The sequence below is a fragment of the Moschus berezovskii genome, chromosome 2, assembly GCF_049115385.1.
Source record: "Moschus berezovskii isolate FMDL1 chromosome 2, NW_MosBer_1.0, whole genome shotgun sequence".
NCBI classification, from domain to species: Eukaryota; Metazoa; Chordata; class Mammalia; order Artiodactyla; family Moschidae; genus Moschus; species Moschus berezovskii.
In genome coordinates, this window is record NC_142461.1 from 10604850 (window position 1) to 10629990 (window position 25141).

At 52.4% G+C, this 25141-nt stretch overlaps 1 protein-coding gene across 9 annotated transcripts; it reads right to left on the minus strand.

Annotated features, from left to right (window-relative positions):
- Positions 1-1019: 1019 nt before the first annotated feature.
- FGR (FGR proto-oncogene, Src family tyrosine kinase) lies at positions 1020-19587 on the minus strand. 9 transcript variants are annotated; one of them, XM_055398142.2, is made up of 13 exons: positions 19411-19587; positions 12045-12107; positions 10858-11087; positions 10282-10384; positions 9413-9511; positions 5820-5923; positions 5210-5359; positions 4368-4523; positions 4058-4237; positions 3216-3292; positions 2826-2979; positions 1939-2070; positions 1020-1830 (listed from the first exon to the last, which is right to left on the minus strand). In XM_055398142.2, the coding sequence occupies exons 3-13, from the start codon at positions 11075-11077 to the stop codon at positions 1622-1624; spliced, it is 1584 nt and encodes a 527-aa protein (XP_055254117.1). In that variant the 5' UTR covers positions 11078-11087; positions 12045-12107; positions 19411-19587; the 3' UTR covers positions 1020-1621. The 9 variants fall into 9 exon arrangements, with proteins under 9 accessions (XP_055254117.1, XP_055254115.1, XP_088700131.1 ...); XM_055398140.1 differs by having other exon boundaries at positions 10858-11090; XM_088844005.1 differs by lacking the exon at positions 19411-19587 and adding an exon at positions 16154-16372.
- Between the last annotated feature and the right edge of the window lie 5554 nt (positions 19588-25141).

Genomic DNA, 25141 nt, shown 5'->3' on the forward strand with positions numbered 1-25141 from the left:
GGGGGTGCTAATCATAGAACCAGATTCAGGACTCGATTAAGTGAAAAGATGACCATAAACACATCTGGCATTCAGCTGACATTTAATAAATGAGTTATTTTTATTACTACGATTTCTCCCCAGCCTGACTGTGAACTCCTTCAGGACAGGGACAGATCTTTTTCAGGTCTGTGTTCCCAGGCTCTTGCCTAGCAAAGGGCCCTTCACAGAGCCAATACTTAGTCACTGTTTGCCAAGCATAGACGTAATTCCCAGCTCCCAGACTCTTTCCCCTGGCTATTCTTTTAGTAAGTTAAGGGTCAACAACTTCTTGATGGAGGAGGGGGCAATCCTTATTCCCTGTTCTTGTTTCCACTCAGAGTTACATCAGCTGCAGGAGTTTCTCAAAGGGGAACTCAGGGGGACAAGTCTTCACTGCACAGGTACATGTCAGGATGTTAAATACCCCACTCCCTGTCCATTACATGCCAGCAGGAACCCCATCCCCCACCCCCATCACTGTGACTAACAGAACTGCCTCCAAACCTCTCCAAAAGTCCCTTGGGGGCACAACTGTCCCAAGTGAAATCCAAGGAGCTAGACTCTCAGGCCTCTGCCCACCCAGCCCTACCTCTGTCCCTTCTGGGGAGCTGCAGAGGATCCACTGTGGTCCTCCCCCTGCCTCAGTGGAAGAGGCCTGAGGTTCTGCTGAGGTGCCTGTGATGAACAGTAAATCTGCTGAAATCAAGTAAAGACTTAGTGAAACCACTGCTTGCAGACTGAAAGCCACATCAGTAATGAAGGGGATATTTTGATCTCCAGTTACTTGATTCTATAGCCATCTCTCAGTTCATCCTAAGCTCATATGAGGATGAGATTCAGGACTTTGGGGTGTCCTAGAACACACCTTGGATGCCCTGTGATTAGCAGGCATTAGGGCTCACCCAAAACTCCTCCTCCTCCCAGCAGCCGAAGCAGGCCCACTCACCTCCCACTGACCACCGTCCCTCCCACAGGAAAAGATTTTCATGGCTCAAGAATTCATATGGTCACTCTTCTTATTTACAAAATCAGTAAACACACACATGATTCAGAGAGGTGATGAGCCCTCAGCAACCCTCTCCTTTGCCCTGGGCTTGGACCCCAGTCGTGTACTACAGCATCCACCCAGCGGGAAAGGGATCCGACAGAGACTTTCCCTGTGTTGGTAACTTACAGACATGAGAGAATTGAGTAGGTTAATTCTAGGGGTCTGGACCAGGGTGGGTTGACAGGTAGGAAAGCAGGGACAGGAGGTAAGTGAGGGAAAGGATATACAATTTTATAAATAACTAGAAAAAAATCTCAGCATTTCTTTTTTGGGGGAAGGGGCACAGGCAGGAAAGCTAGAGGCATGTAGGGGCTTAAGTGGGAAGAGGAAAGATAAAGCTTGGGGCCAGAGTGGGTGAGGGATGATCTCTGAGCCTCGATTTGCCTCATCTTTAAAGTGAACAGGTTGCCCTAGATGAACCCAAAGCAACTTGCTTGCTCTGACATGCTAGGACTCTATAGGATTCTAGGCCTGGGGTTTTTGGGACCAGAGCCCTAGGAATAAGAAGAGGTTGGCGGGCACCCCCAGAGAGGTGGTTGATGCCCAATCAGGCTATGCCTCATCCCCAGGTTGGTACTGGGGCTCTGTGGAGGTGAAATAGTCCTCAAGGAAGGACTGCAGGTACTCGAAGGTGGGTCTCTCTTCTGGGTCCAGACGCCAGGTTTGTTCCATAACCTCGTACAGGGATGCTGGGCAGCCTGGGGGGCACGGCATGTGGTAGCCATGCTCCACTTGTTCCAACACTTCGCGGTTATTCATGCCTGGAAGGTAGAGCTCCATCAGTCAGAGGGCCTAGCCCCTCCTGAAGAAGCAACTAGGAAGAAGCTGTTCCCATGACCACCTTTCCACCTCCCCATCCCCCAGCAAACCTGGGTAGGGGACTCGGCCCCTGGTGATGAGTTCAGTGAGCAGGATCCCAAAGGACCACACATCTGACTTGATAGTGAATCTGCAAAAGAGGGCAGCCTCAGGGGCTGTCCACTTGATGGGGAACTTGGTCCCTGGAGACATTGAGGGAGAAGAGAAAGTTAGGAAATCCTTGGGAAGAGCTGGATTAAGAGAATGGCATCTTTAGGAACAGGAACACAGAGGTCTCTGGGCATAACAGGAAAGACCTGGTATCTAGCCAGAACTTGCTAAGTCTAGTATAGTGCTGGGCACTTTGCAAACATTGTAATAATTCTCATCATAATTATAGCTAACACCTGTATAGGCTCTACCATGTGCCAGGCACTGTTTTAAGCAATTTACATGCATTAACTCATTTTAACCTTCAGGAAAACCCTGTGAGTTTTATTCCTTTTTTTTTTTTTTTTTTTTTACTATTATTATAGTGAAAAGGTGGCACTAAGTAGTTAATAACTTGCCCAAATCGTACAGTTTCCTTAGTGGCTAAGATTCAGACACAGGCATTCTGGCTACAGCGTTTTTACTATTATACTCTATGGTCTTTCACTTGAGATTTATAGAGGTGCCTGGCACATAGGAGATGCTTGATAAATATCTATTGTCTGAGTATTTTCGTTGGGATTGTTCACTGAGAATTCCATTGTGAGAAAAGACAGTTCCCAGAGAGGTTAAGTGACTTGCCCAAGGCCACATGGCTGGTACGTGGAAGAGTTGGGTTTGAACCCAGAGTTGCCTTTTATATTATATCGGAGTAGGAGTGTCCTGGATGGTCTGGGAGGAGGCAGGGCCCCATGGCAGCCACTTGGTGCACTGGGGAGCTCTTGGAAGGAGGGGTGAGGCAGGGCACCTTGCTGGGGGTTGTACTCATCATCCTTGATAAGTCGGGCCAGCCCAAAGTCAGCGATCTTGCACACCAGCCGCTCCCCAACGAGGATATTGGCTGCCCTGAGGTCACGGTGAATATAGTTCATGCGCTCCATGTAGGCCATGCCCTCAGCAACCTAGGGGCAAAGGTATAGAGAGATGAGAACACCATATTTGTGTAAGAGATCATTTGAAAAATCCCATTTTTCAGACTGGGGCCCAAAGAGAGAGGCAGTGTCCTGCCTCAGGTCGCACAGATGGTCCAGGCATTGGGGCTGCACCTCCAGGAGCAGGCTAGGTGCTGGAGGAGCCAGGGGTTTGTGGAAGATAACAGGAGGGGCTCTGAGAGATAAAGGCGGCTGTCTCAGTTTACCTGTGCTGCCATGTCCACCAAATAGGGCAGCTTTAAAACTTGGCCCTCCCGGTCCTTGAGGAACTCCAGCAGGCTACCTGGGGAGAAGAACTCAGAACATCAGCAGCAAGAAGGAGAGGGTGGGATGATTTGAGAGAATAGTATCCAAACATATGCATTACCATATGCAAAAGAGATAATCACTGCGAGTTTGATGTAGGAAGCAGGGCACCCAAAGCTGGTGCTCTGTGACGACCTGAAGGGATTACAGGTGGGGAGGGAGGCGGGAGGGACCTTCAGGGTGGAGGGGACACATGTATCTCTATGGCCGATTCATATTGACGCATGGCAAAAACCATCACAGGTGTAAAGTAATTATCCTCCAATTAAAATAAGTTAATTTTTAAAAAAAGAAAGAAAAGCAGCAGTTAAGACCCTATTCCCAGCCTTGGGCCTGCCTTCTCGCGCTTGGCCCCGCCCCCTGCTCCCAGTCCTCTAACCCTAGATCCGCGCCCCCCCAGTCCCACACACACACCCACTCGGGATCCCGCCAGGTGTCTCAACTCCTCACGGATTTCTCCCAGACCTTACTCCCACCGACAACCCTCTTCTGCCCACATGTCTTGGACCGCCCCACGAGGCTCCGCCCCCGGGCACAGACCCCGCCCCGTTTAACTTGGCCCCGCCCAGACTTCCAGTGTTTTTTCTCTCATTCGGGGCCCCTCACTCGGACTCTGCCCAGCTTTCCTCGTCCCTTCACAAATCGCCACCCGGGTTCCTCCCCCGGATACACCCACCTTAAACTGGGACTCCCCCTGAAAACCCCGTCTTCCCAGACCCCGCCTCCTGACCCCGCCCCTCACCATGGCACATGAACTCGGTCACGATGTAGATGGGCTCCTCGGACACCACCGCGTACAGCTGCACCAGCTTGTCGTGGCGCAGCAGCTTCATGATCTGCGCCTCTGCCAGGAAGGCCTTCGGGGACATGGTGCCCGGCTTCAGCGTCTTCACCGCCACCTTGGTGCTGCAGTTCCACGTGCCTGTCGCGTCAAAAGGCTTGTCTGGACCAGCTCCCCGCTGCCCCCAGCCCTCGCCCCGGCCTCGGCCGGATCCCCCACACCACCCCCACCCACACCCACACCCCCCCCCCTGCTCTCGGGACCTCCGTACCCAGCCACACATCCCCGAAGCAGCCGGTGCCCAGTCGGCGCTCCAGCGTGATGGAGCTGCGGCTGATTTCCCAGGCGTCCTTGGCCAGGCCCAGCGTCTGCGGCTTCATGGTGGTGCAGGCCGCCGTGAGCAGATGGCACAGCCCATCGTTCACCTCTGGGCAGTGGGGCATTGGGAAGTTGAAGGTCAAAGGCCGGCCAGGATGCGCCACATATTCCTCATCCCCACCGCAGCCTCCAAGACCAGTTATAAGGTACTAGGGCACAGCTGAGGGTCATAGGCCAGGGCAGAAGGCAACCCAGCCCACTGAGTAGGTAAACATGCTGGTGCCCAGGGAAGGAGGTGGCACCGGAGGGAGAGATGATTCCTTTAAGGATTGATGGCCTTCCCATAAGAGGTGGCCTCCAGCTGGGCCTCCAAGGATAAGATGGGATTCTGACAGGTGGAAATGGACTTGGGAATTCCAGACAAAGGTGTGGACACGAAGCCTTTGCTCTGCCACACACCTATGCTCAGCCTAACCAACCAAAGCAAAAAGCGGGGTTGGATGCTAACCTTCTCCTCCACCCTAGAGCCCATCCTCCAAGTCGGGTCCACTCAGTCTCCTACTCAGCTCAGACATTAGGGGGGCACTCTCCGGCCATGCAGAGCTTCACGCCTCAGTTTCCTCTGGAAACTTACAGAGCAGGATCCTGGGCCAGGCGTCCAGACACTTGGGTTCTAGTTCCGGTCCAGGCATGATTGCTTTTGGAGCCACTTCCCTTCCCTTCCCTGGGCACCTCAGTCTTAGCCGATTGGTTCAGGAATCTCAAACACACGCCAGCCTGAAGGACTGCCCTCACCAAGGTAGTGCCGCACCAGCTCCTGCACGGAGTCAAACTGGGCCCTTGTGGTGATGTAGTAGCCACCGGTGTCCAGTTTGCGGATCTTGTAATGCTTCACATGATCGCCTCTGGTCTGGTCCCAATCCCGGATGGACAGGGAGTAGGCACCTGTGGGCAAGAGTCACCTTTGGGTCTGCTTTCCTCCTCACCAGCCCCAGTCTGGGAGCCTGGGGAAGCCCAAAAGGCTGGGGACTCTGACATTGGATGGCCACACCCCTGGCACCCAGTCCCCGCCTTAGCTCAGTCCCTCCAATCCTGTCCCAGTCTTGGCCCTGACCCAAGCCCCACCCCACTGCCCCTGAAAGTGAAGTGAAAGTGAAAGTTGCTCAGCAGTGTCCGACTCTTTGCCACCCCATGGACTGTATACAGGGATTTCTCCAGGCCAGAATACAGGAGTGGGTCACCTTTCCCTTCTCCAGGGGATCTTCCCAACCCAGGGATCGTACCCAGGTTTCCCCCATTGCAGGTAGATTCTTTACCACTTGAGCCACAAGGGAAGCCCACTGCTCCTAGCCCCACCCAAATGGCCAGGCTGCCCTCACTGGGTGGGCAGTGGCAGAGCCCTCACCTTTGGTGGTCTCGCTCTCTCTAATGAGAAAGGCCCCGCGGGAGTTCCCTGGGGAGAGTAGCTGCCTCTCAGCATCCTTCCGCCCGATCTTTCCGAAGTACCACCTGTTGGGAAAGGCCAGCAAGAGTCAGATACACCTGGCTCAACCCCCAACTCAGCCTCCCGGGAAAAGTCACCTCACTAGCCAATATTCGATTTCCTCACCCATGAAATGGGGATCACACACCTGCTTTGCAGCCTGACAAGGAGGATCACCGAGCAGAGACATAGAGAACGCCTGGCACACAGGAGGTGCCCAATGAAGCTTGGGCTTCTCCTCTTCACTCTCTGGGTTTCTCTCTTATTTATTTATTTGGCTGCAAGGGATCTTCCTTTCACTGCAAGGGCTTCTCCCTAGTTGGGGCTCACAGAGTCTAGAGGGCAGGCTCAGGAGTTGCATGCATGGGCTTAGTTGTCCCCGTGGCACATGGGATCTCAGCTCCAGGACCAGGGGTCGAACCCCTGTCCCCTGCACTGGAAGGTGGATTCTTAATCACTGGGCTACTAGGGAAATCTTCTCTCTTAGTTTCTCTTGAATTAAAATTGCTAGACTTCATCAGGGGGTCACTGCAGCTCCTTTACAGCTCATTTACAGATGAGGAACTTGAGGTCCAGAGAGGGGAACTGAACTGCCCACAAGGCTAGTTGATGAGCTCTGTCTAAAACCTTTGCCTCCCACCCTACTTCTTTTCCCACCAACCCACACAGTCACTCAGATTCCTCTCTCCACATACTCCTCAAACCCTTTCCTCATTTGGCATCCAGAACAACACCCTTTTCTACTACTCTTCCTTTCTTTTTTTTAATCCCCTTGGCCATAGAGCATGACTTGCAGGATCAGCCCAAGGCAGTGAAAGCGCTCAGTCCTAAGTACTGGACCACCAAGGAAGTCCCCTTTTCCCTCTTTTGGACTGCTCCTGCCCAGTTCTGACTGCTGCTTTTCCTTCACTCTCTAAAGTCTGGATGTTGTTCTAAGTCTCAACTTCAACTCAGACCTCAAGCATTCCTGCTATCTCTTGGCTATATTTCTGGGACTGAGCTGTAGCCTTGAACCAATGGTGAGATTACAATGGGAGGAGAGCCAAAGTGACCATAGGTGCCACAGAAAACTCAGGTGTCATTTGATCACTAAATTGGCTTGTGATCACCTTGGGTTGAATTAAAAGGAGCACAGTTTTCAAATTAAGTGAGGTGGCAGTCTCAGCGAACTCTGGGACTGTCAAGCCATACCCGGTTACTAGTCACAGTCTGGGGAACAAGGAAAGGCATTGACGAGTAGTGTCCAGGAGGGCAGGCAGGGTGGGGAAAGGAGCAGCTGTATTGACAGATCACAGTCTCAAGTTTTGTCAATGCTCTGCCCCCTCCTCACACCCTGACACTGGCTACTTCCTTAATCATTGACATAACAATAACAGCACCTATTCTGTGTCAGGCTCTGCTGTCTTACATGTGTGTATTCATTTCATTCTTATAACAATATTGTGAAATAAGTACTGTTATTAACCCCCATTAGACAGATGAGGAAATTGAAATACCTAGTGGTTAAGCAACTTACCCAGAGCTACACAGCTCTTAAACTGTGCTGCCAGAATAGGAACCCAAGCTGTCTGCTCTCGGGCCTGCACTCTTAACCACGACAGCGCTCTTAACCACGACGCTGCACGGAGCGCCTCTCAGAGCTTCACGACACTGCCTCTGAGATGCGGACCCCCAGACCTCTCGCCTGCCTCATCACCACTCCTCTCCTCCAAGAAGCCTCCTATCACCCTCTCCAGATGAAGGCCTCATGCCATTTGAGCTCCGGGGCCCGTCCACTGGCCTCTGCTCAGGGACACCTCTCCCCCACCAGCCAGCCCCCATCTGCCTCCTCTCCATCCCACCAGCCCCTACATGTGGCCACACTTCTTCTTTCCCCAAAGGAAACCATTCTAAGCTCTGTCTCACCACCAGCGTTCTGCTGTATCTCTCACCTTCCTTCACTTGAAAAAGCCCTTCACACTTGGGTCTCTGCTTCCTCACTTCACTCCTTCCCAGGCTCTGCTGTCTGGCCTCCACCCTCACTTCACGCGGAGGGATGTCTCACCAAGGTCAACCCTGTTGCCAAATCCAGTGGCAGCTGTTGACATTTCCTCTCTTGTTTCCCGAAACCTCCCCTCTGCCTTCTTGGTTGTTCTGACTTGGCCTGGCCTGGTCTGCCAACAGCTCCTTCTCCCTCACGCCTGGCTTTTTCCAGAGCTGGGTCCTAGGACCAGTCTCTTTCCTTTTCTTCCTTTACTCCGCTGTGCAGCTCTGATGATTCTTTCCACTCTGAAGAGCCCTGAATTTCCACCCCAGCCCAGGCGTGACCTCTGCAAGAGCCACAGCCAACAAACTAAGGAATCTCAATGCTAGTCAGAAAAGGATGCCCCTTCATCTGGGCTAATGCAGGCGCATGGCTTAGCATGGGCTGGGCAGCTCTCATGCAAAGCACACCCAATCTAACTGCCGACCTAATTGTGGGTGATCCTCTCCATGAATTCAACCCCACAAGCCCCTTCGCGTGTATCTGTACCTCTTCCTGGGTTCCCCACTTTAGCAAACAGCACCTACTTGGCTCCACAAGAAGCCTGTGGGTCACTCTGGATTCCTCTCACTTCCCACAGCCCAGCGGCACATCAGTCACCAAGTCCTGGTGACCCCCACTCTGCGGTTTTTCCAGTCTCTACTTTTCCTGTATGTGGATGTATATGTGAAGCTAGATTAAAAAGTGAGCCTCAGTTTCCTCATCCGTAAAATGGTATAATAATAGTATCCGTAGAGAATTAAATGAATCAAGGTATGTAAAGAACCCGCCACAGTATCTCAGTTTCATCAGGGTATTAAAAAATGATATTTCTCTGATTGCTTAACAGAATTAATTCTAAGTAATGTCTCTTTCTATGTGTTTAGCACTCCACAGTGTTTTAAAAAACTCATACACTGTTGTTATTGATGAGAAAATATATATCTATATATGGCTTCCCTAGTGGTTCAGTTGGGAAAGAATCTTCCTGCAATGCAGGAGACCCGAGTTCAGTCCCTGGGTTGAAGGAAATGGCAACCCACTCCAGTACTCTTGCCTGGAGAATTCCATGGACAGAGGAGCCAGGCAAGCTACAGTCCACGGGATCGCCAAGAGTTGGACACGACTATGCGACTAACTTTCACTTTCATAAATATATAACACTTAGCAAATGTAGCCAGGCTAGCTGGGTTCAAAAACCAGCTCCACGTACTTACTAGCCATGTGAACTTGCGCAGGATATTTAATTTCTCTCTGCCTCAGTTTCCTCATTTGTAAACCAGTATAGTATTAGTTTCTGAGTTTGTTAATACACAGAAAGCACTCTGAATAGTGCTCAGAACATGGTACGTGCTGGATAATATTACCTGCTGTTAGTATCCTCACAATGACTTTATAGGATTATAGATAAGGAGGCAGGCTCAGAGTGTAGCTGTGACTTGCTCAAGAGCGGCCTTGAATCTGGACTCCAGAGCCCTGCCCTTAAGGCTGGCTTCCCCCCACCCTTACTCACTCTTCAGCCTGGATAGAGTCCACAGGGGCCACGTAGTTGCTGGGAATGTAGCCAGTGTGTCCGGAGCTGAGGGACCGAGCCTCCCACCAGTCACCCTCGCTGAAGACATAGAACAAAGGGTTTCGTTGGCAACCTAGCCCCTGGGGCACCGTGGGGCCAGGCAGAGTCACATCAAGGATCAGGCAAACACTGGCCCTGCCAACCCCTCACCCAGAACACACCACCCCCAGGGCTTTTGCCTGTTTTGCCCCCAGCCACTGCAGCTGCCCTGGGAGCTTTTACCCGCAGAAAGAGTGTGTGTGGGGACATCTGGGCCTCCTGGCGTTCTTTTCTGGCACCTCAGCTGGGCTGGGGTTTGGGCAGGCAGTGAACAGCTAACTAGGTCACTTCCCCATTAAAAACCCCTCGAATGGCTACATTTCCTTTTTGATAAAATCCAGACTCCTCAAGATGACTTAAAAAGCCCTGCGGAATCTGTTCCCACCCAGTCCTCCAGGATCTGTTCTGCACTTCAGACTTTATGACCCTCCTATATTGAACCACTTGGTGGTTTCCAGAAGTCATCATTTAGTTTCATTCTAACTCTCTTCCTTTTTTGTCACCTCTTCTTTCAATGTCTCTTCGCTTTTCTAGTCTCAGCTTAGAAATCACCTCCTCCAGAAAGCCTGCCCTGATCACTGCTACCGTAGAGGCCCTGGTTGGTGTTCTTTCCGTGCCCAAAGTTCCTCAGGCTTCCCCTACACAGTAGCAGTTACCCAGAGATTGTTATTGTCATGTCTCCTTCTCCAGTTAGACTGGCATTTCCTGAGGACAAGGACCAGGTAAGATTCCTCTCTGGGTTCTGAGCTGGCGGGGGCCTGATCACTTACGTGTTGTTCAGGATGTGGAACTTCTCGCCCTTGGTGAAGGTGAGATCGTCCTCCGTTCGGGCCTCATAGTCATAAAGGGCGATGAACATGGTCACCCCAATCCCTGCAGAGTCAGGGTTACTCATAAGAGGGCCCCTGGAGGCTGTACCCCCAGAGTCCTGTTCCCCAGACAGGCGCTCTGCCTCCCCACTGCGGCAGTGCCCTGGAGCTCAAAGGTCTTTGGAATCCAGTGGATTTCTGATTTGAACCCCATGGATTCAGGACACACACCATCGAGCTCATCCCTCCTCCCTTGGGGGCTCCTTGCGAGTCCCTTCTGCTCTCCCCCACTAAGCCGACATCCCACTGGTAACTGTCTTCAGAGTCCTTTCGTCAGACGGGGATCAGAGCTCTGTCTGCCCCTCAGATGGGAGTTTCTGAGGGTAGGGCTGGACGGGCTCCCTCAGACTGTGCGCTAAAAGCAGGGCTGTGTCTCCCAAGTCATCCTGGAGGTTCCGAAGGACAAGGCCAAGTCTCTCCTCCCCCGAGGTCCTGTGAGGGTCCAGTCAGTGCTTGCCTCCAGCCTCCTGGACTCACCTGAAATGCCCCGGATGGTGCCCGCATCAAGGAAGGCGGGGCTGGCGAGCTGAGGGGAGAAGCTGTTGTAGTTGGGGATGTGGGAAAAGGAAGATGCAGGCCGGCTCTGAGTAGGGTCAGGGCCATAGCGGTCTGCAGCCCCATAGCTCCTGAAGTCCCCTTCTAGGCCACCATCCTCCTTGGCCCCCGGCTCCAACTTCTTGCAGAACACACAGCCCATGCCAGGTGCCCTGCTGTAGAAGGGGGACATACTTCACTTGGGGGTCCATGTGAGACAAGCCACCCTAGGCACACCTGCACACATACTGACATACATACACACAGGCGTGCAGCTGCCTCACTCAGGCCTGGGGGGAGGGAGTCTCCCTAAGTGAGGGATAAAGGGGGTCAGCGTCACCATTCTGTCCACCCCCGCAGCTGCTTTAGTGTTTCTGGAGAGTATATATCTCCTCCACGGGACTGGTTTTCTGTTTCGGGATGTTTCTGTGTTTATTTACATGTTTTTGCCTCCTATTGCTTCAGTGTGTTGGGCTTCTATGACCCCCCTCAGAGTGCTCGCACGTGTGTGTGTGTCTTTCACGTGTCTCTTAGTATTTGTGAGTTTGCTTGTGGGTGCGTGTCTTTGTGTGTGTCTAGGCAGCTCTTTGTGAATGTCTGTGTCTGTCTGTATGTGAGTGTGTGGACGTTTTTGTATGAAACGACTCCGTGTGCTCCTGTCTGTTGGAATGTGTCCATACGCACGCGTTTCTGTGTCGGTATGTGTGTGTCTGTGTGTTTGCAGGTGTGTGTGAGTGAGTGCGTCTGTGTGTCATGACCGTGCATGGAGCCCTGTGTGGGAGTATTTGTGCCTGCCTGCGTGTGCGTATCTGTGTGTGCAGGTCTGCGTCAGTCCGTGTGGGCATGTGCATGTCTGTTCCTGTGCGCATGTCTGTGTGTCGATGCGTGTTTGTGAGTGTGTGTGTGAGGGCTGTGTGCCTGCACCTGGAGAGTCCCTGCAGAGGGGGATCAAGGCCATTTCCTGTCGTGGGTCCAGCCTCTGGCCTTTCAAGCTGCCTCACTCTGGCTCCCCCATCTGTTACCTAGCAACAGGGCCCTTGTAGGAGGAAGGGGATGTGAGGAATTGTGGGGCCCAGAAAGGCCACCGCCACCCCATTTCCTGACCCAGGGAGCCCTCAGCCCCCACTCACCCCTCAGGCCCCTACTCCTGCGTCAGTGGGGCTGCGGCATGGTCCTCAGGAGGGGCCGGAGACCTGCGGGCGGGACAGAGGACACGGACGATGAAGTCCCTGCCAGGCTTCTGGCGGCCAGATGCCCACGCCCGTCCTCTCCAGGGAAGCTGGGGGCCTGGGCTCTGCCCCGACAGGCCTCCTTCATTTTCCCCCTGGCCTCCATGGCTCACTTAAACATCCACCCCCACACCAGACCCACCACCCACACAGCCCTCTCACACTCATCTCCAGCTGACACATCAACACACGAGCAGCACAGTCACAGCAACATGCATGGCGCACCCCTGCCTAAGTGGGCTCAGCACACAGCAACACAACCAGCTCAGCGAGCCCGTGCTCCGGTGCACGGCAGCGCGCACACGCACGCGCACGCAGGTTGCCCGCTCAGGCTAACAGACTCGTACTCTCTCCTAGGCACATCTCTGGGTTAGACCCAGGCCTCTAACAGGATTTCTGTCAGCCCTGTTCAGTTCCCCCTAGGCCTCTGGTCACTGTCTCCTAAAACCAAGCCCTCCCTCTGAGCTCTGCCTCGGCACCCACCCTGGTCTGGGCAAACCCCAGCAACCCCAGGACTACATTGAGTAGCCGAGGGAAGGTGGACACCTACCTCCAGAGCTTGTTCCACACCATGGAAAGGCCCAGGTCAGAAGTCAGGACCACCAGGTCCCTTGGGGAGCCCCCAAGGGAGCCAAGCCTTTCTCGGTAGCTGTGTCTTCCGAGTGATAGGGCAGGCAGGTCATTGAGCAAGGGCTCTCCACGCCCTGCCAGAAACTCTGCCATTGCAACACTCAGAGAGGAACTGCCGGGGAAAGGGCTCGACTTCCTCAGATGTGAGCTCTAGGGTGGGGCTAACCCGGTGTGCCTTCATTTCTCCCAGAGGACCCTCGGGACAAGTGCCCCGCCTTGCCTTTCTCAACTCCTGAGTCCTTTATGGATATCCTCCTTCTCCTCTCTATGAGTCCTGCCCCACCTGTCCAGCCAGCACCACTCACCTCTTCCAGGAAGCCTTCCTGGATCCACTGGATCTAGCTGCTTGGCTGATGGCTCTGTCACATCAGTGCCTTGTGACGCCCGTTCTAGACCCACCAGCCTGTCTCATGCTCCACTGCAACCGTTCTCCCATGTATGTGTAGGGGGTGACACCCCTGTGGTGAACTATGAGGCGGGCTGTGGTTTGAGCTCCAAAATAGCCCCTGCTCACCAAGCCATTGCCGAGATCTTCACCTCAGGACCTCAGGACCCCTCCCCTGGGGTGAAGCCACTGTCTGAAGGGCTCCAAAGTGCTACAGGGCTGGTTAGGCTCAGGGAGAGAATAGACGCAGAGGTGGAGGAGGGGCATCTCGAGCCAAGGGAGGGGATTTCAGGCACTCAGGGGACAGATGGGGGTAAGAGGAAAACAGCCTACAGGGTGAGAATGGAGGTCTTCTCACAGGAAGACACACGCACATCTCAGATGGCACACAGCCCTCCCAACACATTCTCAGACACCCCGGCACCTCAGCTACACACAGTACCTCACATGGAGTCTCTGAGCTCCTCTGTACAGATTCACAGACACAGACATCTATGAATAGACACACACCTTCGGCCTTCACCCATCTACACACACGCAGAGCCTCTCCCATTATAGCCCTCCTCTGTGTCAGCCACTGCTTTAAACACTTTATACATATTACCTCATTTTGTCCTCACAACAACTCTACGAGATTAAGTATTATTATTAATGCTAACGCACCGAGGTACAGAGTGGTTTAGAAACTTGCCCAAGGCCACACAGATGAGGTATCCTGGTGTTTGGTTCCAGGATCTGAACCACTTCTCTCCATTGCCTGGTCACAGACTCAGAGGATTCCAGCCATTCCTTCAAGCACAGCACACACAGGTGTAATGAGCCTCCACCGGGAAACCCGGAGATATATGTACCCCCCCCTCCCACAGGGACAGACCCACACAGAGCTCCTCTGGATAAGAGTTTCAAACTTATACGATCTCTGGAGTTCCTACTTAGAAATGATGCCGCCACTTCCAACAATACACAGGAACATGTCACCCCCATCTTTAAAAATCAGCCTAAGGGGATCCCTGAATTCTGCAAGCCTGGAATGGGGAGGAGGTTCAGAGACCCTCCAAGAAGGAGGCAGAGGGAAAGCCCTGGCAAGGCTGACAGTGTGGGCAGCGGGGGCAGGGGTGAGGGTGTGCTGGTATACTGACTCTTAAAAGAAATGGGGGAATAAAAAGGCCCAGATGTGTAGCATTTGCTGATTTCCATGGTGTAAATATTCCCACCATGGCCGATTTCAAGTTACTGAAGTGACTTGCTGAACGCTGGGCTGGAAAGAGATTTGCAGAATCAGCTCCCCAGGGCCGGTACTAGGTAGCTGGCTCCAGCACACCACTGCCAGAAAGAAACAAAGAGACAAAGAGAGCCTGAAGTGAGAGGCAGTGAGACAGAGACGGACAGAGACTGAGAAGAGAGGGATAGAGACGGAGAGAAGAAAGAGACAAAGAGAAAAGAGAAAGAGAGCCCCGAGGGGCCTCTGCGCTCAGCATCGGCAAGAAAACAGCCCCCAGGAATCTTCGTCCTCCGCTAGCTCGCATCTCAGCCACAAGCCACCAATGCCTAGGAGCATAATTTGACTTCCTAGAAGTCTGGGGAAGAGGGTGGGAAGGCAAATAACTATTAGTTTTAAAACGCTAAAGTATTAAACACCTACTCTGTGCCTGGGGCTTCCCTGGTGGCTCAGACAGTAAAGAATCCACCCACAATTCGGGAGACCTGGGTTCCATCCCTGGGTTGGGAAGATTCCCCTGGAGAAGGGAATGGGCACCCACTACAGTATTCTGGCCTGGACAATTCCATGGACAGAGGAGCCTGGCAGGATACAGTCCATGGGACTGCAAAGAGTCGGACACGACTGAGCGACTTTCACTTCTCTTCACTTCACTCTGGGCCTGGCACAGTGCCAAGCAAGTCCCATGACTGATCTCATTTAGTGACCCTATGAGGTAGGTTTTATTATTACCCCTATTTTACAGATAAGGAAACAGAGTCACAGAGGTGTTAAATAACTTCCCAAAGACTACCTACACAGTGAATAAGGGGAAGCTAAAACACAACCCCAATCAATTTGGCTCCAAAGTCCATCATAAGCACTGCTGTGTTTTGAAGTCCTCGTGAAAGCAATACAGTTATGTACCTTCATGAGCCCCCACAGAGTGCAAGCCCTGTGCTACACACCCTGAAAACTCATTACAGCCCAGTGAGGGGGAAGTGACCTGCCCAGGGTCTCTCAGCAGCCACAGATTTTCAATAGCCCTTAGAATCTGAATCTAAGTCTCTCTTTACTCAGGGCTGATATAGGTTGCCTGCTTACAAAGGGAGCGGCTCAGAGACCCGCCCCAAGCGTTCTGGTCACTGCAGGGACTTGAATCTGTTAATAAACAGGCCTCTTGAACATCTGGTTGACAGGAGTTGGCTTCCAAAGTCTGATCTGGGTCAAGATCAGGTTGTGGATATCAGAACTGAGGTCCAATCCTGGCCATGGTGTTCCCACCTTCAGCATCTCCCCTTCTGTGTGGCCCTCCCAAGTTTTGGGTCCTTGACTGAATGACATCAGCCTCTTGACCCTCTGTTTTTGCATCTGTATCTTCTGTGCAGTTGTTGGGAAGGCTCTTGGCCAGTGTGGTTAAGGGAGGCTGAGAACCACAAGCAGCAAAGCTAGAAGGGCCCCCAGGGATGATTTATCAGTCTACCTCTCTCTTGTGTGGAGAGGGGAAGTGAGTTGCTGGAGGTCAAACAGCCAGACCTGGGATTCAAAGCCAGGACTATTAATTCAAGTACAGAGCTCTGTTCCCAGCTGTGCTCTCCAAAGCCTGAGCAGGGGGGTCATGCTCTCCCTGATTGGTGAATGTCATATTTCCTACCCAGTCCCTGGACAACTGATCATACCACCCCTGCCATATATATGGCAGCTGGCCACAAAGCGGAGAACCTGCCCCCCTCCCGCCCCTCCTCCTGGACATAGGAGCCCCAGATGCACCCATCCTTTCTTGAGGTCTATACTTGCCAACAGCACATCAGGGCTTTGATGTAGACACAGGATGTCCTGTTCCCCCCTGACTTCTGCCAAGTATCTCTGGGATCTGGAGACTGATTTCGGCTCAAATTTTACCCAACTTGAGACATTGGGCAGGTCGCTTCACTTCTCGCTGAGCTGCAGTTTCTTCGCCTAGAAAATAGGAATCTAAATCTCTGCCTCCTGGGGTTGTTCCTGAGCCTCAACTGCGGTCAAGCCCCTGAAAGCACCGGGTGCACTGTAATTGCTTGGTGAACTTTCACTTCTGGTCCCTTCCCTTGAGGAAGCCCCCTCCAAGGCCGAAGGAGGAGAAGTGACAAGGCAGAGAAGAAAGAGAAGTGCTCAGGGTAAGGTGGGAGGGCTGAGCCGGCCCAGCCGCCTGGGGGATTTCACCAAAAGGGAACTGGGACTGAACAGAGGCAGGAAACCACCATCCAGCAAGAGTTCCGGCTTCTCTTCAGGGCTTCAGGCTGGCCTGGGCAGGCCCAAGTATCAGGCTGGCCGCACCCCATCCCTCATCAAGGTCTGACCCCTCTGATGAAGGCTTCCATTCCTCACTGAGACCTTCCACCCCTCCCTGGCTCCAGTGCCCTTCCTGAGCCTTCGTCTCTCATAGAACCTCCAACCATCTCACATCACTCAGGCCTTAACACCCCCACCCCTAACACCCAGGGGCCAAGAAGACATGGCTGGCTCTGATTCTATCACTCTGGTATGGCCAGTGCGTTGGGGTGAGGGAGGGGCCACACTAGCTTTGCCCTCCACAGGGTCCTCATTGTGTCAGCTGAATTTTCTCCACTTCTTGTGGGTAAAAGTGTTTTCTCATCGGTTGCTGAAAACCTACCCACTAGCCTCTAAAATAGAGATCTTGAGGGACTTGAGATTCTTGGGGGATGGAAAGCCATGAGTTGGTCCAGGGGGAACTGAGGGAGTAGGAGTCTGAATTTCACAGCGCGGCCAGACAGGAAGTCCCCTTCCCCAGGTCCGGTCAGAGGCCAGCCTGGTTGACTGTGCAGGAAGGCTCTGGGTCCTCTTTCCCCAGCCCCGGGGTCCCCCTACCCATCCTCCCAAGATCTGGCCACTTCCTTTGCCACATCAGCCCCAGGTGGCTGCAGAGAACACCCAAACACCCACACACATGCTCACATGCTCAAGCTCATTCACTCAAAGCCCAAACCATACTCACAAACACTCTCCACCCTCACTCACAGCTTCACACCCACTGGGAAGCAAGAACCAGCCACACAGTCCAGGAAACCCATATGTTCTTTCACCACTGCCACCCCCCCCACCCCCGCTCCCCTCTCCTCTCCAGAGGGTAACGGAATTTGGTAGGGATGAGGAGGGAATGTAGGCTTCAGTTCTGTCTACATCCTTCACCACATCAGGGACAGGATGCCCCAGCTTCTGGGTCCCTACTGCTGACCTGTCAGTTATTCACTCCCGAACCTCCATCTTCCCATCTGAGAAGTGGGAACAGAGCCTTGCTCTCCCACCACCACACTCACGGATGGAAGGATGTCAAAAGACTCAGGGATCACTGGTTTCAATAAAACGAAGTTTCAGGACTTCCCTGGCAATCCAGAGGTTAAGACTCCATGCTTCCAATGCAAGAGGCATGGGTTCCATCTTTGGTTGGGGAACTAAGATCCCACGTGCTGCGCAGCATGACCAAACGTTTGTTTTTTTTTTAAATAAAACAATTTTTAAAAAAATGAAGTTTCAATAAAATGAATTCTTGAACTTTGCATTATTTGGAATTGAAAAGAGCAAAACTTGCTGACAAACCAGTGTTTATACCATAAACACACAAACAAAAAATCACCAAAAAAATAATAATAATAAGGGGGAGGTTCAAGGACAGTCTCAAACTGGCTAACTTTCCCAGTATGGGGCCTCAACAGACACACAAATATTTATTTTATAAGAAGTCACCTGTGTTTTGGTCCCTGGAGGTCCTGTCAGGCTTTCCAGTCCAGCTCTATGCTTATGAGAAACTGAAGAGGCTACCCCCAGGACAACTGGGTGGGGTGGGGGAAACTGCTTACTGCACCCGAGTCCCACGACTGGGGATAAGCTGGGGAAGTTCGATAGGGGCAGGGATAATTTCCTACATCATTCAAATGAAGAAATTAAGGCCCAGAGAGGCCCCATAATTTGCCTAAAGTCACACAGCAATCAAAGTTCCAGTCTGGCTAAGACCCTGAGACTGCAGATCCCCCACCGCCCCGATCCCTGAACACCTGCACATCCTCGCCTTACTCCTCTGCCCCTCAGCTCGCCCCTAACTAAGGACTCAAAATGGGGGCGGGAAGGAGACCACAGAGGGCAGCGCGGGCGTTGAGCTCCGAGGCAGCCGAGCGCTGGGCTCGGTCCCTCCGCCCTCTTGTTACCATGGAGACAGCCCCTCCCGGCAATCGCGGTCAAAGGCAGGATTTCCGTCGGGGCGGCCAGCAATTCCCGGATCCCGAGAGGAACGCGGACCGAGATCACCGCTGCGGGCGGGGAGGGGGCACCCAGCGAGGCCCATCCCTGCAGAGGGCGGGGACTTCCCCAGGAAACCAGGATCCACGCCTCGTGCGCGTTGCAGGAGTCCCCTCGCCAGCCGGGACCCGCCCACCTGTACGGGGCCGGAGCGTCTAGGGGGGCGCTTGTGACAGCCTCCCCTCCCCTCCCGGCCGCTGGCCCTCACCCCACCTCCGACTTCTGCCGATTCCGGATAGACGGACTTGCTGGACCCTCGGGATTGCGACTCACATTCCGCGTCCTCCAGAAACGGTTTTCCTTGACTCCTTTCTGGCAGACCCCCTCCCCGCCCACCTAAAAGTCGTTCCTCTCTTCCAGACCCCTCAGCTTCTCCCCAGATTGTCACTTTCAAGGTCCCTTTTAGTTTCTCAACCCAGACCCTTTTGGGGATCCCCTCAGTTTCCCTCTTCCGACTCAGCCCCTTCGCAGCTTCGTCTCTGCAGGTTCCCACCAGATCTTTTTGGGGGGATCCTTTTAGTCTACTCTCCCCGCCTTCCCTCAGCCCTCTCCCCAGATTGTATCCGTTTTTCACTTTCCAGAGTTCCTCAGTTTTCCTTTTACGTCCTTTTCGGAGTGAGGACCCCTTGGCCTTCAGCTCCCTCAGCTCTCCTCCCCAAGTTTAGGGCTTTCTCTCCTCACCCCACGTCCCCCTTTCTTCCCAGCCACGAAGGGACTGGGGGCGGGGCACCGCCGGCCCTTCCAGCTCCCCCGACGGCTCCTACCTGGTCCCAGGCGAGACCGCTTCTGACTGACCCCGGGGCTAGCCGGCCGGGGCGCCCAGCAGCAACGAGTGCCGGCAGGGGTGGGGGCGAGCAAACGGGGGTGCTGCCCCCCGCCTCTGACCGCAGCCCCCTCTGGTCCGGGAGGAGGAAGCCGCCTCGGACTTCTCTTATTGCAGCCGCGGAGGCGCGCGTGGTGGCGGTGGCGACGGGGAGAATTTGCAGTCACGCCCCAGCCCCAAGCCAGCTGCCCGGCGGTAGCGGGGAGGGGCCCTCACATCCCAGGCCCTCCCGCCCCCGCTTCCCACCTCCCCCGAGTTACCGCGGCTCTGCTTGCCCAAGCCTCCCCCCAGCCCCGACCCTGTCCGGGCCCTCTCCCCAGACCTGAACCCTTAGCACAGACTTCCCCAGACCCCCTTCAAAGGGGCAGGTTCCTCACACCTAGAAGCACCTGCTCATTTAGAATTATTGCATTTGAGGTTAAGAGGGGGCATTTCTCCACCACTGCTCTGCTCTCTGGCCTTTGCAACTGAGAAAACTCGAGGACCACACCGGGACTGGCCTTAACCCAAGTTCTCACAGCCAGCTGACCCAAGGCTGCTGTTATCAGAGCCACTTGGTCTCCAGTCACCATGCTTTGCCATCCTTGGAGACTGGGCCCTGGAGAGTTTCTAGGACAGCAAGGAGCAGCAGAAGACCCTTCTCTGCTTTTCAAAGGAATCAGTCATCCCGCTACACTGAGCAAGGAGGAAGGTGTCAGCCTCCCCCTCCCCACCCCCAACTTTTAGAAAAACTAAGTATGGCAATTTCTATCACAACAGTTCTAGCCTTTCCAACTAGTAGGGTTCTATACCGCTCCCCTCAACCTGGGGTTCAATTTCCACCACTGTTACTTCTTCAGCCTTCAACCAGGACCATAAGAATCTCTCTTGTCTGGGGAGGATGAGATGCATGTGGGAGGGCTGTTTGGTGGAGTATGTGTGTTGGGATATGGTGGGGAGGCCGGGAGGGGGCGTAAGCACAGATGTGTGAGAGTATGGTTGTAGGCGATGAACACGATGACTGCAGTTTTGGAATCAACCACGGGGACGCATTATGTAGGCATGTGTGTTTCTGTGTGTGAGCAGGGATGCCTGTGAATGCACATGCGTGTGCTCAGGTGTGTCTCAGTATGACTACGGGGCAGCAGAGAAGAGCAGGGTACAGGTAAGAATGCCTTTCTCATTGAAAGAAGAGTGGGGAGGAAAACACAGGGGAGGAGGTGGAGGTGCAGGGACTTGGGGAGGGTGGCTTCACCTTGGCTGGACACTATCACCTCCACCATCAAGCACTTCCTGCCTGACCATTGTCCCACCTGTTCAGTTAACAAACAGTTATTTATCATTGCCGGTCAGGTGTCAGGCTTAGGGACCACAGACATGAAGGACACTGGTCCCTGCCCCTGGGGACACCCCCCTGCCCAATCTATCAGGCTCTGTCATCCTTCAGGGTCTGGCTTCTCATCTCCAGCAGAGCACTCAGCACCATTTGCCTGATGATCACCGGTTCCTGGGGTGTGGGGTGTGGGATATGTTTTCCTCAAGGGCAAGGACTGTGTCTGGCTCTTGGCAAGGCGCCTGGAGTCCAGGCAAGGTTTGGCACAGAGAGGCAAGTTCTCTGAGTACAGGAGTGCGTGAGTCAATCAAGAAGCAAAGGAACTAGCAGGCAAACAAATGAAAGTCCAATGAAAAAATAAATGAATGTAAGAATTAAAGAACAAATGAAAATATCCAAGAATCAATGACTGACTATCCAAATGAATGGAAGAACAGAGCTGTTTCTGCTTTTAAAATCCAGATCAGACCACAGAAGTTCCTCGCTTAAAACACTAATGGCAAAAAAACAAACTAAAAAACCCAACTCTAATGGCTTACTTCCCATTTTGCTTGAAATAAGAAATATACAATTCAATAATAGTGAAAAATAACTAAATCCAAACCCTTTTCATGACTTCGGAAGAGTCGTGGCCCTTGCCCACCTCTTCAGTTCCTTTTGGGCCATCTTCCTCTTCAGCCACACTGCAATCCTTTTCAGTTCCTAGAATACATTGACTTTTTGCCTCAAGATCTTCTCATGTGCAGTTTCCTCTTCCTAGAACAATCTTTCCCTTGTTTTTCACAGCACTGGCTCCTTTCTATCCTTTACCTGAAGTGCCGCCTCTTCAGAGAAGCCTTCCGTCATCTAAGGAGGTCCCTTTATTCTTGCCCTTAGCACCGAGTTTGTCTCCTTCATGGCAGTCGTCACAATCTAGAACAGAGTAGTTCTCAGTTCACTGTTGGTTGTCTTGGCTCTCTCTTGACCAGATCCAGGCTCTTACCTCAAGAGATACCTGGCTTCACCCAGAACAGAGAGAAGCTGATTCTATGACTCTCATTAATCCATTCAGAATATCCCGGTGATGAGGAATACGGACTCTCTGGGCCCAGACTGCCTTGTTTGTAGATCAGCTCTGCCTCTTTCTAGCTCCGTGACTTTGGACAAATTATTTGAGCTTTCTGTGCTTCTGTTTCTTCATCTGTACAAGGGGAGAGTCTACCTTACAGGAGTCTTGGGAGGAATCAGTGTGCTTGTACGTAGTAAGTGACTTGTGCGCATGTACTAGTGACCTGTACATAGTAAGCGCTGTATGAAGTGTTCGCTGTCATTCTTTCATTCAGCCACTCCAGCTCAACTTTCCCTGTCACTAGCCCGTGCTGGGCTGGGTGGTGGAGGCTCGAACAGGAGTCAGGTCCAGTCCGCACTTGCTCCCCACAATGGGCACAGGACAAAGAGGCCGTAGGCGGGGCCTGGTGAACACCCTCTCTCACTGTTCGTGTTCACAGGTCCCATGCTTGCGTGTTCCTTTAAATCAATTCTGAAAACTGATATCAAAACTAAAAGCCAAGGGCCAGCAAGTAGCTGAGCACGCCCATCCATCTCCCGTCCAGCCATCACTCTTGCTCTCACTTCTGTGTTCAACCATGTTGGATTCTGTGGTCAATTGTGATGCTGCCCCTTTGCCACGCCCCTCACCCTCCAGGGTGCTTGCCTGGAAAGCCCCAGACCTGTAGCAATCAAGCTATCTACCTTCTCTGGGTGTGGAGAAGAAAAGCACCTGCCAGACAGATAGGGTGACAGTTCCCACATTCCAAGAACACTAACGAGACCCAGCGGGCTTCCCGGGTGGTGCTCCTGGTAAAGAACCTGTGGGCCCATGCCAGCGACATAAGAGATGTGAGTTCAGTCCTTGAGTCAGGAAGATCTGGAGGAGGGCACAGCAACCCACTCCAGTATTCTTGCCTGCAGAATTCAGAGGAATTCTGAATTCTGGACATAGGAGCCTGGTGGGCTACAGTCCAGAGGGTCGCATAGAGTCAGACATGACTGAAGCGACTTAGCATGCGTGCAACCAAGCCCAGCAATCCTCCGGCACGTTTCTTGGTAAGCTGGCCCTGTGCGTCCACCCAGAGGGCCAGTTCACATCATTTCTTCTGCCCGCCCCTTCCTTCCTCCACTGTACTCCACATCCTCCCACCTTTTCAGGACTTCACACCTTCTGTGACCACCTCTCCCGCACCATGTCTCTCCCTCTCCAAAGAATTAACCTCTCAGCATACAAACAGGTTCTAGAAGTTCCCACCAAAAAACAAACAAATAAACAAACCTCCAAACTTTCCCTTAGAAAATGTAGCATTTATCCTGCCTTTCTTTGGAGAGGCTGTTGGCTGTTGTTCATTGCTACTTGAAGGAAAACTTTTCTTTGTAGAAAAATGTCATCTAATATACTAGAAGGAATGTGAGAACTAGAAAAACTCCATCTTGTTGCCTCAACTGATAATCAGTTTAGGCAAGAACTCTCAATGATGTTGTGTTCATCACCTCGGTCTGCCATACCAAAGCCATAGATTGTGTGGCTCCAAGCATTTATTTGTCATGGTTCTGGAAGCTAGCAGTTCCAGATCAAGGGTTTCTGGTAAGAACTCTCTTCCTGGCTTGCAGATGGCCACCGTCTCTATGTGTCCTCACCTGGCAGAGAGAGAAGGCACTCTCCACTGTCTCTTCTTATAAGGATACCCATTGGATTAGAGCCCCACCCTTGTGGCTTTGGGTATATGAATGCACGCTCAGTGTCCGACTCTGTGACCCCATGGACTGTAGCCCACCAGGCTCCTCTGTCCATGGGATTCTCCAGGCAAGAATACTGGAGTGAGTTGCCATTTCCTCCTCCAGGGGATCTTTCCAACCCAGGGGTCAAACCCAGGTCTCCTGTGTCTCTTACATTGGCAAGTGGATTCTTTACCACTGTGCCACCTGGAAAGCCCCTTATGGCTTATTTAAGCTTAATTATTTCCATAAGGGCCCTATCTTCAAAGATAGTCACATTAGGGTTCTGGCTTTGACTTATGAATTTAAACGGGGGACACAGTTCAGTGCATTGAAGGTGCCAAAAACACTAGGTAAAGGAATTTCTTTTGAATTTTTTAAAAATTATTATTATTTTTTGGCTGTGCTGGGTCTTCATAGCTGCGTGTGGGCTTTCTCCAGTTGGAGAGAGTAGGGTCTACTCTCTAGTCGGCGGTGTTCGGCCATCTGGTTGTGGTGGCTTCTCTTGTCTTGGAGCACGAGCTCTAAGGTTTGTGGGCTTCAGTAGTTGTGGTGCATGGGCTTAGTTGCTCTGCAGCATGTGGGAGCTTCCCCAACCAGGGATTGAACCCGTGTCCCCTGCATTGCCAGGCAGATTCCTAACCGCTTGACCACCGGGGAAGTCCCTAAGTGAAAGGTGGTAAAGAACACTGTTCACGTGGTGCAGAAGGAGTCCTGAACAGCTGACCGGGCTTTTGCAAAGAGGCTCTCTCTTCAATGGAGAGATTTAGTGGACATCCCGTAACTCACCCGTAACTTGTGTAAGTTGGCCCTTGTGTTGTTACAGATGCTTAACCTAAATCCAATCAGGGTTTAGCAAACCATGGGTCAAAGATGGTCTCTGCCTGTTTTTGTGCAGCCCATGAACTGTGAATGGTTTTTACACTGAAAAAAATTATTTATTTTTTTGGTTGTGCTGGGTCTTCATTGCTACATCCAGCTTTTTTCTAGTTGCAGCGAGCAGGGGCTCCACTTTATTGCTGTGCTCTGGCTTCTCACTGCAGCAGTGTCCCTTGTTGAGGAGCACAGGCTCTAGGCGTGGGGGCTTCAGTAGTTGTGGTGCGTGGACTTAGTTGCCCTGCGGCTTGTGGGATCTTCCTGGACCAGGGATCGAACCGGTGTCCCCTGCATTGCAAGCAGATTCTTAATGACTGGACTACAAGGGAAGTCCCAGTTTTTACATTTTTAAATGGTTCCCCCAAAATCAAAGAATAATATTGCGTGACATACAAAAATTACATTAAATCTCAGTTTCAACATCCTTAAATAAAGTTGCACTGAACTGTAGCCATGCTCCCTGCGTGTGCTGTGAATGTGCCGCGTTGGCGGTGCTGAATTCTTGCAACAGAGACTGTACGCGCTGCAAAGCCCCAAATATTTACTTTCTGCTCCTTGACAGAAAATGTTTGCCAGTCTGTGCTCTCCACCTAACTTCCACTTCCAAGCCATACCAGATTTAGAGGAAGAGGATAAACAACACGAGAGGGAAACTTCACACTCACCCATAATGTGGAACATTCTGGAAGACCACTGACCTGGTCATTTTAAAAACTTGTTGTCTTTTTTTTTTTAA

Bases quoted from the DNA above. Each gene is read 5' to 3' on its own strand.
- FGR (XM_088843980.1), bottom strand. From the start codon at position 11,107: ATGTCCCCCTTCTACAGCAGGGCACCTGGCATGGGCTGTGTGTTCTGC. The intron at 9,512-10,281 runs GTAAGTGATCAG...CTATGTCTTCAG, and splicing joins TTCCACATCCTGAACAACAC to CGAGGGTGACTGGTGGGAGG. The intron at 4,524-5,209 runs GTGAGGGCAGTC...CCCACTGCCCAG, and splicing joins GCTGGTGCGGCACTACCTTG to AGGTGAACGATGGGCTGTGC.